The sequence below is a fragment of the Odocoileus virginianus genome, chromosome 8 (assembly GCF_023699985.2).
Source record: "Odocoileus virginianus isolate 20LAN1187 ecotype Illinois chromosome 8, Ovbor_1.2, whole genome shotgun sequence".
Classification (NCBI taxonomy): Eukaryota; Metazoa; Chordata; class Mammalia; order Artiodactyla; family Cervidae; genus Odocoileus; species Odocoileus virginianus.
Genome location: NC_069681.1, coordinates 71,726,988 through 71,740,536, shown reverse-complemented (window position 1 = coordinate 71,740,536; position 13,549 = coordinate 71,726,988). Strand labels below are relative to the sequence as shown.

At 46.1% G+C, this 13,549-nt stretch overlaps 1 protein-coding gene across 3 annotated transcripts in view; it reads left to right on the top strand.

The window, feature by feature from the left end:
* SACS (sacsin molecular chaperone) overlaps positions 1 to 13,549 on the top strand; it is a 79,078-nt gene that overhangs the window by 48,815 nt on the left and 16,714 nt on the right. For all 3 annotated transcript variants that reach the window (XM_070471674.1, XM_070471672.1, XM_070471673.1), the window contains 3 exons: positions 2,317 to 2,463; positions 4,395 to 5,889; positions 6,422 to 6,513. In XM_070471674.1, the coding sequence (XP_070327775.1) occupies positions 2,317 to 2,463; positions 4,395 to 5,889; positions 6,422 to 6,513 (1,734 nt within the window). The remainder of the gene's footprint in view (positions 1 to 2,316; positions 2,464 to 4,394; positions 5,890 to 6,421; positions 6,514 to 13,549) is intronic.

Sequence of the window (13,549 nt, the reverse complement as noted above, 5' to 3'; positions counted from 1 at the left end):
TGTGGTTTTGTGTCTTATTTTCTGCTGTGAGAGATGCCCTTGTAATATTTTGAAGGGAGGTGGGAAGAAAGACTAAAGGAGAGAATAGAGTAAGGAGAATGAAAGGAAAGACAGTAAGAAACTGTAACTAACACAAGGATTCCTGAAGCCCTGCACTATGAAGTGCTGTGTTGAAAAGGGTATTCATCACTTGCAGAGCAGCTTTAAAGTCTACAGAATGATTGTGAATGACTGTTTGTGGTGGAAAGTCATTGAGGAAAGGGAAGATCAAGTCAGACTTTCCTGGACATATTTTTTAAGAGAGGTGTAAATCATATATTCTTTAAAAGATGTTTTATGATTTAGGAGGATAATCAACATTACTGTTAAATATTTAAATACTAAATATTTAGCATTTATGATAGCTCATATGTTTATTCTTGTGATATGGAAGTTGCATTTTATTTTTTATTCTATAAAGAAATGAGATATAACATGTCAAGAGGTTTTCATTCTAGTCCTGACTCCTGCCACCTCTGCTGATCTTGGGCAAGCTCAGTTTTACAGTGAGAGGATGAAACCAGTAGGTTTCCTGGCCCTGAGCGTCTGTGATATAAGCATTGTTGAAAGACACTCAGTGTAGATGTGACGGGCTTCTGTCTAAGTCCTGATCCTGCTTGGGGCTGCCCGTGCTCCACGTCCATGGGCGCTGGTACCCAGTGTCAGTTCTGCCTCTTGAGTTCCTCCCTGGGCCTGGGTGGAGCCTGAACCCGGCTGTGTGTCATGTCAGCCTGCTCATCCATGGACTGGCGAGGACACGGCCACCCCCAGTTACTCTGAGGGTCCCAGGAGCTCGCATGTGTTGCCACGCTCTCTGTCTGGCATCATTCTGCTGGTCGGAGTGTCCTGTAGAGCTGTACCTGGGAAGAGATCCTGGAGGTGTTTTGCTTCTCGGCTCTCTCATGTCTAGGAGTTTTTGCTTCCAGCCCTGACTTCACTTCGTTTTTAAAAAAAATATGTAAAATGATTATTTAGCTGAGTGAGTGATGTCCCATTAGACAGATTTTTAAAACTTGGACGTCCAGAAGGAGCTGGACATGATTTTGATCTCTTTGAAAGTGAAAGTTGCTCAGTTGTGTCTGACTCTTTGCCACCCCATGGACTATGGTGTTAGTTGCTCAGTTCATGTCCAACTCTTTTTGACCCCATGGACTGTAGCCTACCAGGCTCCTTGGTCCATGGGATTTTCCAAGCAAGCATACTGGAGTGGGTTGCCACTTCCTTCTCCACAGGATCTTCCTGACCCAGGGATCGAACCCAGGTCTCTCGCATCGTAGGCAGATGCTTTACCATCTGCACCACCAGGGAAGCCCTGGTGATCTTTTTAACTAACATCTATTGAGGACACTGTGCTCATGGTGTGTGAGGGGTTTTTCTCGCATTCAGACAAGAGTGGTGCCTTGGCTGGTGTCATCTTCTTGGGTTACGTTTTTTTCCCTTTTACGGACACTTAGTGTTGTAGATGAGAACTCTTGAGTTCAACTTGTTTTTGTTTCTTTTATATAATGAGAAAACAGAAGACTCAGAATGTGTCAGATGAGAGAGATCCAATGCAGAAAAATAAGAGATTTCCTGTTTCTCATTTTACTCAGGACTTCAAGGGTGTCGTTAATTAGGAGTTATGAGTGAAGGAAGGGCTGGGGCTCCCAGAAGCCAGGGGCTCCCAGAGCCCACCCACGCCCTTCCTGCTGTATGGGACACACCATGATCTCCACGTGGTCGACCTTCCTGTAGTAACCTCATAGGCTTGGCTTTTTCATGTCTCTACTTTGACTATTTTACATGTCTTTTACAGTCATGCCATTTTTGTAACATAGATTATGACCAGCATCCCCATATCTGTGCTTGAATTCATAGGCGCATGAAAAGCATTATTTTAACATAGTTTCTTTAGTCTTCTCAGTACATTTATAGGTAATTCCATTTACAAAAATATATAAGTAAACATGTTACTTAGGGTCAAGTTTTACAAAGTAGTACACTGTGATTAATTTTCTTGTTTGCGCTGTTTTGAGAATCTAAGCACTATAATTTTTCCTTTTTGGATTTTGTGTCAACAATACTATATTTCTTCTGCTGGTTATTTTTACCATTAATTTGTAATTTCTGTTTTTATTGTGAGAACAACCAAATGGTGATACTGGATCAGTCACTGTTTTCAGTTCTTTGTGTCTTTTCATCAAATATGCATTATTACACAGAGGAAGTTTGTGTAGGAGAAGTGAGTGTCCAGGCTTCCTTCTTTCTCAGCTCCTGCCTGTGCATCTTGACCCCCAGGGCCTGCTCTCTATGTGTACAACAACGCGGTGTTCACCCCGGAAGACTGGCATGGCATTCAGGAAATAGCGCGGAGCAGGAAGAAGGACGACCCTTTGAAGGTTGGAAGATTTGGAATTGGCTTCAATTCTGTCTATCATATAACAGGTGTGGTATTTGACTTTTCAGTCTTGAGATTCACAGTTATTTTAGCCTCTGCTTTGTATATTATCGGGTAAACTTCAGAGATGATATTGAATGCTGATGAAATTTCAGTGTATCTTGTGTTTTCTCTAGTTATCTTGGTAACCATATCAAATCTTCGTGTGATGTAAAAGTTAATGTCATCATTTCTGGTGGAATCAATGTAGTATAGTCAGTCATTTTATGTGAAGTTCGAGACTTTACATCAGCCTACACAAAATTGTTACTCCAAAAACTTTTGTACTGCAGATTTTTGAGTCAGGCAAACTGGTTTTCACAGATTATCTTGTACATATTTTTAAATAACAGGAAGAAGGAAATATAATATCCAATGGTACGTAACTAACACAGAGGAGAACTTTGAAATGATCTTGGTTTCTCACTTTCCCTATAGAAATTTTGCTCTTCTTAAACTTGAGTATTTTGATGATGACTTTGAAGTCATGTTTGGAATCTAGAAAGAATATGAGGTTTCTGATTCAGTTACACTAGGAAATACTTGTAACTTTTAGGGCTGTTCTTCTGGAACCAGAGTTCTTAGTATTTACTGTGGTCTTGTGATAAAACTTTTTAATGAAATCAGCACCAGTTATGGCTTAATTTGGAATTGTTTTTGCATTTTGAACTTGCAGGAGAAGCAGGGGCTGCGCTGGCAGAGTTCTAGCTGTCACTAGAGTAACATGTAATTGATTCCCCAAACTGGGGCAGTCCTGAGGGTTAAGAAGTGATATTATTCTCAGTCACTGGCCCAAATTGGGACTGCCCTGAGCAAGTGGGACGCAGAAGCATCCTCACTATGGCCCATTTTTAGCAAACCTATTTTTAAAATTGCATTTACAGTGTTACAATGTATAGTATTGTGTTAAGTAATATTATGTATTATGTTATAAAACTGATGAAGTCATTATGTTATGTAACAATTATGTGAATATTAATAGTCATGTGTTCAACTGTCTGTGAGTTATTCCTCACATCTGTGACATGCAGTGGTTTTTAAATTTTATGGGGGCACACTTGTGCGTTGCATAAGCCTGGAGCCTGTTGTCAGGGGTGTATTGTCGAGTCCCCTGGTGGCGGGTATCTGCTCTCACTGTGGGTTTGTTCCCTGTCTGAGAACCAGCACACTTATGTGGGATGGGTTCCTTGGGTGCTGATCTCTAATCCAAGGACTCGCCAAGGTCATGAGTTCTCTTCTCCAGCCACCAGGCTTCTCCTTGACATAGTTTCAGTAATGGGAATGCAGAGGGGACTGTGGACAATGGGGGGCTGTGGGCCAGCCTTGTTGACTGGACGTGGTGGTGGGCTGGTGGACGTAACATTTCCTACTGAAAATACCCCAAAGCTCAGGATTTGGTGCTTGTGATTGCCTAAGCCTGTGGTCGGTGACCCTGCGTGCCACGGGTGGACCCCACAGAGGTCTTGTGTGAAGGCTAGGTCCTCAAGTCACTGTCCATTTCAGACTCGCTCAGGATACATGCTTGAGATCACCTGTTCTTTCTCATTCTCTCAGAGAATCTGTGGTTGAAATTTTACTTTGCACACAGGCTACAAATCTGTTCTATTTAGTTGGGTTCACAAGGCTGTAGGGAGAGTGTAAATATCCAAATATTCCATATGTATTTTAATTAATTTAGTAAATGCTTGAAGATACATCTTAGGTTTTCACAAGAATCACTTAAAGCCTCTCAATGCCTGGTGCTTTTTGAACCTAAAGAGAAACCATTTTTTTGCATTCAAAGAATTATGTTTCCAAAGCAAGACTTAGTTTATTTTTAGATAACTCTGTTTAGAATCCTTCAGTGACTCATACTTCTCCATGTGTAACTGTGCAGTGTAATTGTGATTATCAGCGGCAGTATAGTTCAATTGATGGTGATTTGAATTTTCCTTTGCAGATGTTCCTTGCATCTTTAGTGGTGACCAGATTGGCATGTTAGATCCTCATCAGACACTTTTTGGTCCACACGAATCAGGCCAGTGTTGGAATCTAAGAGATGACAGCAAAGAAATTAGCGAGCTTTCAGACCAGTTTGCGCCGTTTATTGGCCTTTTTGGAAGCACCAAGGAGACGTTTGTGAAGGGCAGCTTCCCCGGGACGTTCTTCCGTTTCCCGCTTCGGCGGCAGCCCTCCCAACTTAGCGGGACCCTCTACAACAAGCAGAAGGTCCTGGAGCTGTTCGAGTCCTTCCAGGCAGACGCGGACACGGTGCTGCTCTTCCTGAAGAGTGTGCAGGGCGTGTCCCTGCATGTCCGCGAGGCCGACGGCTCGGAGAAGCTGGTCTTCAGAGTGACGGCCCGCGAGCCGGCAGCGCCGGCGCCAGAGCGGCCCGGGGCGGTGGAGGCGCTGGGGGCCGCCCTCAGTGACTACTGTGAGCGAGTGCCCAGCGGCGGCGTCACGTGCGTCACGTACCCCGTGAGCATCTTCCTGGAGGACGGGGGCACCCAGGGCTCCCGGGAAACGTCTTGGCTGGTGTGCAACAGCGTGGGCGGCCGGGGCCTGAGCCCGCAGCTGGACGCGCTGGCCGACGAGCTGCGCTTCGTCCCAGTCATCGGCATCGCCACGCCCCTGCCGGGGCCGGCCGAGGAGGACGGGGCCGGAGGCGCGGCTGCTGGGTTCTCAGGAAAAGCCTTCTGCTTCCTCCCGTTACCGCCGGGCGAGGAGAGCCGGACTGGGCTCCCGGTCCACGTCAGCGGCTTCTTCGGCCTGACAGACAACCGCAGGAGCATCAAGTGGCGGGAGCTGGACCAGTGGAGGGACCCGGCCGCCGTGTGGAACGAGCTGCTTGTGCTGACCGTGGTGCCCAGGGCCTACGCCGCCCTCATCCTTGACGCCATTGCCCGCCTGCGGGCCGGCTGCAGCCCTGGGCTGCCGCTCTCGGTGGCCGCGGTCTATGGGCTGTGGCCGGATGCTGCGCGGGTCAAGCTGCCCTGGCGGCCTGCGCTGGAGCCGCTGTTCCAGGAGCTCTTCCAGCACGCGGTGCTGCCCTCCCTGGGCGGCCACTGGGTCCCCCTGGAGCAGGCATGCTTCTCGGATCTGGACGAGGGCCTGGACTACGCCCCGGCCGTCCTCTGCTTCCTGCAGCGCTCGGGGAGGCAGGTGGTCCGGGCCCCGGCCCACCTGGCTGCCGCCGCCCAGCTCGTGGCCTCCAGCGCTGGGCCGCTGACCCAGGTGACGCCTGCGTGGACCCGGCAGGTGCTGCGGAAGGCGGGCCTGGGCGGTGCCGGTGCGCCTGAGAGGCTGCACCTGCTGGAGTTCGTGCTCTCCGACCAGGCCTACGGCGAGCTGCTGGGGCTGGAGCTGCTGCCGCTGCAGAGCGGGGCCTTTGTCCCCTTCTCCTCGTCCGTGTGCGACCAGGACGTGGTCTACATCGCCTCGGAGGAGCACCCCAGGTAGGCAGGGCCCCCGCCTAGCCGTGTCGGTGTGTGTAAGGCCTTAGGGGGCTCTGCAGAGCTGCTCCATTAGAAAAGAACACACCGTTAAGTTCTTTGTGGAAGGGCCTCCAGATGTTTTTTATTCATTAAAAAGCAGTGCAAGCCGTCCTTGTTCCTGGAAATTCTAATAGCAGAACGTGGAAAAGAATGGCTACAGAGAGCTAGTAATAACTAAAGTTAGTCAAAAGTAAGTTATTTTGATGAAATTAAATTCATGAAAATACTCTACTCGGTAATCATAGCTCAGGATGCCTATTGACATTTCAGGGAATACAGTGCATGTTTCTCTAAGGTGTTCCTGGGGCATCCCTGAGTTTGCATGCTGCCTCAGGGTTTAAAGCCACACCTGGATAGTACTGGATCACAAGGGTTGCATGTGATTTGAGATGTGCTTTATAACTTAGGTAAAATAGTGAGCACATGTAACTGGCTTGAAATTATATCACTGAACTTATCTACTTAAAATTGATGCATTTCTGTCACTTTTTAGGTCCCTTTTCCCAGGTCTTGAAGGACGATTTCTTTTGGATAACTTGAAGCCTCACCTTCTAGCTGCTTTAAAGGAAGCTGCCCAAACCCGAGGTATTATAGCTATTTTAGCTTTTTAAAAATAAATGTATTTACAAAAATGTGAACAATTTATGTGTTTCCTGTTAAGTTGAACGAGTATGGAATTGCCTATTGATTAGCAGCTCCATACAGTTCAACCTCATGTACTTGTGGTTTGAGATGTGTCAGTCAGGGATGCTGACATCTATCCGAATGCGAACGTGGTCCTGTGTTTAGAAACCTGTGTTTAGGGTTAGGGTGTGGCGGTGGTCCTCACCCCTGCACAGTGCCTCAGGGGCCTGCAGTGCTCCCCCATTTCTTTCCCCATTTTTGCCCCCGGCCTCCTCCCTGGTGGCCCGAGTGGCAGTGAGAGCACTGCTGTGGGTTAGGTGGACACATGAGGGGAGAGGGAGTCTGCCTGCTCTGCCCCCACACCACCTGCCTCCAGGGTTCCATGTGGTTGTGTTGGGGTGGCTTTGGGGACCTGCAGGTTGAGAAGTGACCTGTGCATCAGGGTCGGGAGGACTCCTGGGGCCGAGGCAGGAATGGGTGCCCTCTATTGGGAGTCCTTTTTAGGAAAAGACAGAATAATTGGAGGAAAAATCACTAAGGTTCTGTTTAACCTTATCTTTCAACTTTTGTGAGCACTTTTGTAAGACTGTTGCCTGAACTTTTTTTTTTTTTGTTTATTTATTCTTTCAGCCACTCTTTTTTTTTTTTTAATTGGAGGATATTGAACTTTTTTTAAGTTAGATATTGGCCTGAAAAATTCTGGGTTTGTCCTACCAGGTAAGGTTGTAAAGCGTGCTCTTTGTGATGTGTCTTTTGTACTGTGTGCTGGTTTGTTTTCAAAGGTAACGGCTAAAGGAAAACTTGCTAATGTTCATGCACATTCATTCCTATAAATGGAAGCAAAAGGAGTTGGCGCTTGGGGGACAGATTCAGGATGGAGCGCAGGGAAGCTGTGGGCAATGCGGTGTGAGCCGGAGGGCTCACTGCTGTTCCCTGTGTCGGGAGCTTTAGAGGAGCCTTGTTGGGAGTCTTAATGTGGATTCTTTCCTATGTCTCTGCCATTCTCTGCTCCAAAGTTTTACAAGTTCTTACTTCCCAAGTTCTCTATTATGTTCTTATGTAAAACATTACATCGCAATACAATGTACACACAGAAAAGTATACTTATCTTACACATAGGTCTAGTGGAATTTTATAATCTGAACATGCCCGGATCAGAACCAGAAGGCTGCCTGCCTCTCTGAGATAGTATTGACCACCCAAGGGCAACTGTGACCCTGACTCTCTACAGCACAGGTGGACTCGGGGCTTCCTGTGCTTCCTCTGGGGGGAATCCATGTTCACACAGTCTGCTGTGGTCACTTGCCCTGAATTTGGGATCATCCAGCTTGGTGTCAGCAGTTGCAGACCGTTCTTTCTCACAGCTGTGCTATTTCATTGTGTGGTTTCACTTTGTTTTGAAGAGAGAATTTTTGTTCATGTGCATTAGTTTCTGAGGTAGGTAGGGAGTTGGAAATCAGTCGAAAATTATTCAGAATCAAATCAGGTTCAAAGGGTAGAAGATCAGCAGGATAATGTTGGTCTTAATTAGAATTTTCAAGTACTCTGTGGCACAGGGCGTGGCCACAACCTCTTCTCTAGCCCTGCATGAATGGGGACCTATCATAATGTTTTTGGGATGAGTTACATTTATCTACTGTTAACTCAGTAATTTGACATCTTTGTAAAGCTGAGTCTTCCCACTCTATGTGTTTTCCCATTTTCTCGTCTACTATGAGTTCTGATTTGTTATTTTGGAATCATCTATAGACTTGTATTTTATCTCTGGTTCCTGGTTTTACAGTAGAAGGGATGTCTTTGGTGTTATTGTCACCCATGATGTGCAGCTAGTTATCCCAGGAGTTGTCTTCACTGTCACTTATCTGGATTTAAGTATTAATATTAGCCTGCCACCATTGTGATTATTTAATCATCCTGGTCTCTAGCCTTTCTGGTGTCTTTATCTGGCCACGTGGTGAAGGACTGCCTCCCGGGCATCCTCCCTGTTGTTTTGTACCATTAGTTCCAGACAGAAATGTATTTTTGATGTCACTTTATCCCCATGAACAGATTTACTGCTTGGGAAGCATTATGGTGTAGGGCCAGTGGGGTCTCAGTAATGACCCCTTTGCTTTCCTTTCCTGGGACCCCAGTTGGTGAAGGAAGACGCAGAGAGGAACCAGTGGGCAGACCTTACTGGTCAGTCCTGCGTCACTGCAGTGGCCGTGGTCTTGGGGGCATGGCTTAGGGCACAGTGTGGGCCTGTACTCTGGCCTCTAGGGTGAGATGGACAAGCTCACCAGGCTGGTCACAGGTAGCACTGGGGACCTTGACTTCCTTCCCAGCATGCCCTGCACTGCGGAGCTGCGGGAGCCATCCCAGGCATCCCTCTGGTCAGGGGCAGGCATCTCTTCCTACAATGAGAGGTCAGTGAGCCAGTCTTCTTGCTGATGTATGGGGCAAGAGTGTGAGAAGAGAGGCCGAGGGAGCTGTGTCTGTTGGGCTCCCTTTCTACAGTTGGGAACATCACAGATGTGAAATGTCAGTGGGCCTTTTTGGCTGTAAAAACAGATTATGTTTTCCATAGCGGCTGTACTAGTTTGCATTCCCACCAACAGTGTAAGAGGGTTCCCTTTTCTCCACACCCTCTCCAGCATTTATTGCTTGTAGACTTTTGGATAGCAGCCATCCTGACTGGCGTATAATGGTACCTTATTGTGGTTTTGATTTGCATTTCTCTGATAATGAGTGATGTTGAGCATCTTTTCATGTGTTTGTTAGCCATCTGTATGTCTTCCTTGGAGAAATGTCTGTTGAGTTCTTTGGCCCATTTTTTGATTGGGTCATTTATTTTTCTGGAATTGAGCTGCAGGAGTTGCTTGTATATTTTTGAGATTAATCCTTTGTCTGTTGCTTCATTTGCTATTATTTTCTCCCAATCTGAGGGCTGTCTTTTCACCTTGCTTATAGTTTCCTTTGTTGTACAAAAGCTTTTAAGTTTCATTAGGTCCCATTTGTTTATTTTTGCTTTTATTTCTAAAATTCTGGGATGTGGGTCATAGAGGATCCTGCTGTGATTTATGTCGGAGAGCGTTTTGCCTATGTTCTCCTCTAGGAGTTTTATAGTTTCTGGTCTTATATTTAGATCTTTAATCCAAGAGAGGGAGGTGGGAGGGGGACTGGGATGAGGAATACATGTAAATCCATGGCTAATTCATGTCAATGTATGACAAAAACTACTGTAATGATGTAAAGTAATTAGCCTCCAACTAATAAAAATAAATGGAAAAAAAAAAGATAAAAACCATATGATTATTTCAAAAAGTTTTTTTAAATAAATAAATAAAAGGAAAAAAATACAGATTATGTGATCTTTTTGCTGACACAAAGCACTGTGGGCTTGTCTTTCCTAATTTTAAGTAAAATCTGATTGGCCATATTTGGAAGTACAACTGCACACAGTTGCATGGGAAGTGTTTTCTTTCGAAATGGGTATAGCCCCAACAAAATACCATCTTCCACTTCTTTCACATGTAAAATCCTCAGCTAAGTACTATGGTACTGCTGGTACTCTCACTATTTAACTCTGTCGCCTCTCATTTGCAGTTGCACGCTTCAGTTCAGTCAGTCAGTTAAGTTGCTCAGTCGTGTCCGACTCTTTGCGACCCCATGGACTGCAGCACACCAGGCTTCCCTGTCTACCACCAACTCCCAGAGCCTACTCAAACTCATGTCCATTGAGTCAGTGATGCCATCCAACCATCTCATCCTCTGTTGTCCCCTTCTCCTCCCACCTTCAGTTTTTCCCCAGCATCAGGGTCTTTTCAAATAAGTGAGTTCTTCACATCATGTGGCCAAAGTATTGGAGTTTCAGCTTCAGCATCAGTCCTTCCAATGAATATCTTCAGGACTGATTTCCTTTAGGATGGACTGGTTGGATCTCCTTGCTGTCCAAGGGATTCTCAAGAGTCCTCTTCAAAACCACAGTTCAAAAGCATCCGTTCTTTGGCACTCAGCTTTCTTCACAGTCCAACTCTCACATCCATACATGACCACTGGAAAAACCATAGCTGTAACTAGACAGACCTTTGTTGGCAAAGTAATGTCTCTGCTTTTTAATATGCTGTCTACATTGGTCATAACTTTTCCTCCAAGGAGAAAGCATCTTTTAATTTCATGGCTGCAGTCACCATCTGCAGTGATTTTGGAGCCCCCAAAATAAAGTCTGTCACTATTTCCATTGTTTCCCCAACTATTTGCCATGAAGTGATGGGACCAGATGCCATGATCTTTAGTTTTCTGAACATTGATATTTAAGCCAACTTTTTCACTCTCCTCTTTCAGTTTCATCAAGAGGCTCTTTAGTTCTTCTTCCTTTTCTGCCATAAGGGTGGTGTCATCTGCATATCTGAGGTTATTGATGTTCCTCCCAGCAATCTTGATTCCAGCTTGTGCTTCATCCAGCCTGGCATTTCTCATGATGTACTCTGCATATAAGTTAAATAAGTAGGGTGACAATATACAGCCTTGATGTACTCCTTTCCCGATTTGGAACCAGTCTGTTGTTTCATGTCCAGTTCTAACTGTTGCCTCTTGACCTGCATACAGATTTCTCAAAGGCAGGTCAAGTGGTCTGGTATTCCCGTCTCTTTAAGAATTTTCCACAGTGAGTTGTGATCCACAGAGTCTTCTCTCTCATTTGGGGGAAACAAAGCCAACCTTGACTTTAGTTTGCTTTCTGTGTACTTCAGTATCTGGAGGAGTGGCATGTGCTTGTCGTCTGCATTTGCTCACCATCTGTTGTCTCTGCAGACACACTTTTCATTCAGTGCAATGAAATTTCCCAACTGAGATCACCAATTAATGACTTTTTAAAAATTATTAGATCCAGTGAAATTGTTTTGTTCTTCTTACCTGGTCCCCCTGAGGCTTTGCTCCTACTGGTCGCTCATCTTTGAATCCCAGGCTCTCTTGTTGTCCTGATACTTTGCCTGCTTTTAAGAATTATTTGTGAATTCCCGTTCCTCAGTTGACCCCCTAAATGGGGATCAGTTCAAGAACTCCTTATGGTCTTTGGGCTTCCTTTTTTATCCAGGTCCCTCCATCTCTACCTCTTCTGTTGGTGCCCAGTTTCAGGACTCGCAGTGCAGTGCAGGGTGGTGGGTATGGGCCCAGAGTCTGTCAGTGCACAGATCTGGGCTCAGACTTGATTCCTCCATTGTGTGACCTTCAACAAATTACCTGATCCCTGTGAGTCTCTTTCCTCATCGGTGACATCCTTCCAGAAAAGTGTATCTGGGGCACTCGAGATTCAACTACATGAAATGCAAGATTGCTTTCTTTCTTACAAGTGTAATGAAATGAGAATAAGGGTTGAATGGAGGATGGCAGGAAGTCCCAGCCTACCAGCTGAATTTTATCCAGTTTGCATGATGGCCGTCAGGCAGGCTATTGACAACCTCTCCGGTGATATTTTAGTTTGGCAGGCTTTCTCTGAAGATAAACTGGTGTACATAGAGCGTGTAGTTTAACATGACGCCTGGCTCACAAGAAACACTGTTGTCATTCTCCTCTTGGAGCTCCTCAGGGAGCTCAAAGACCACGCTTTCCCCACTTGAGTCCTCATCTTGTGTCCACATCTGTCTCGCCTCTTGTGTGATCTTTCCTTGTGAGCACGGCACCATTACCACCCTTGTTCTCATGTCTCTGGGCTCTGGGGATGGAATTTCTGCATCGCCCTTCTCTGGCTGTGCTGTGAGCCCCTAGGGCCTCCTCCCTGCCATGCTCATCTCATCTCATCACTGTCCGCTGATGGGTTCCAGAGTATATCCTGACTCCTGACAGGTCCGGTCTTGTCTGAGTGGTCTGTGGGGCTCCCGTGACTGGCCTCGAGAGACCAGAGTTCCCTTCATCCGAGAGAGTGGACCCCTGTGAGGTTTGTCACTCCCATGTGGCAAGAGCCCACTTCAAGGTGGATGCTTGGTAGTTTTCTTTTACACGAATTCAGGTTTTCTCGTATCTGTGTTTCTGCACACAGTGTCCCCTTTGCTTAAAATACTCTCTCTCCTGCACCCTGTCTGCAGGCTTCTGTTCAATCTACAAGTCTCCTCCACGGAGAGGCTTTCTCTGCCATCCCTGCCCCTGCAGGCCACGCGGACCTGAGCTGGGTGCCTGTGTGTCACTCTGGAGCCTATCGCCGCCCATTTAATCCTCTCTGCCTGATCTGCCCTGTTTTCCTGGGCTCATGTTCCCAGCGCCAGGTTGATAGGCTGATGCTGAGCTTCCATTGTTGGACTGGATGGGATGGAGCTGCGGGGATGGGGATACAAGCAGGCAGATGCCTGCAGTGTGGCCGTGAGTCAGAATTTCTTTTCAAATGTGTATCTTCTGTGTCTCATTTGTTCTCCACCTTCATCCTCCTCTGAGGGACGGAGACACTGAGGCTAAAAGAGCTTGAAGGACTTAGGACTCTCTGGAACTTCAGAGTTGGGGTGAAGATTCTGTTGTTTTGTTTTTTTCTATCATAGGTCTAGGTTATTTCTGTATTAAGTTACTTGAGTAAGTGGGTGACTCTTGGAAGTTAGAAGAGCAGGTAAATGGGTTTTGGAGGAAGTAGAAGAAAAGCAGTTGAATCAAACATATGGTAGGAATGATTCATAATTTGGATTTAGTTTATATTGAAAGTGAAAGTCGCTCAGCCGTGTCCGACTCTTTACAACCCCATGGACTGTACAGTGCATGGAATTCTCCAGGCCAGAATACTGGAGTGGGTAGCCTTTCCCTTCTCCAGGGGATCTTCTCAACCCAGGGATTTAACCCAGGTCTCCTGCATTGCAGGCAGATTCTTTACTAGCTGAGCCACAAGGGAAGCCCAAGAAAAACTGGAGTGGGTAGCCTATCCCTTCTCCAGCAGACCTTCTGACCCAGGAATCAAACCTAGGTCAATTATATTGAAGTATATCCTTAAATCTTAAATGTATATTCTGCTATGTTTGGAGTTTGTTTATGTTTTTTCTTT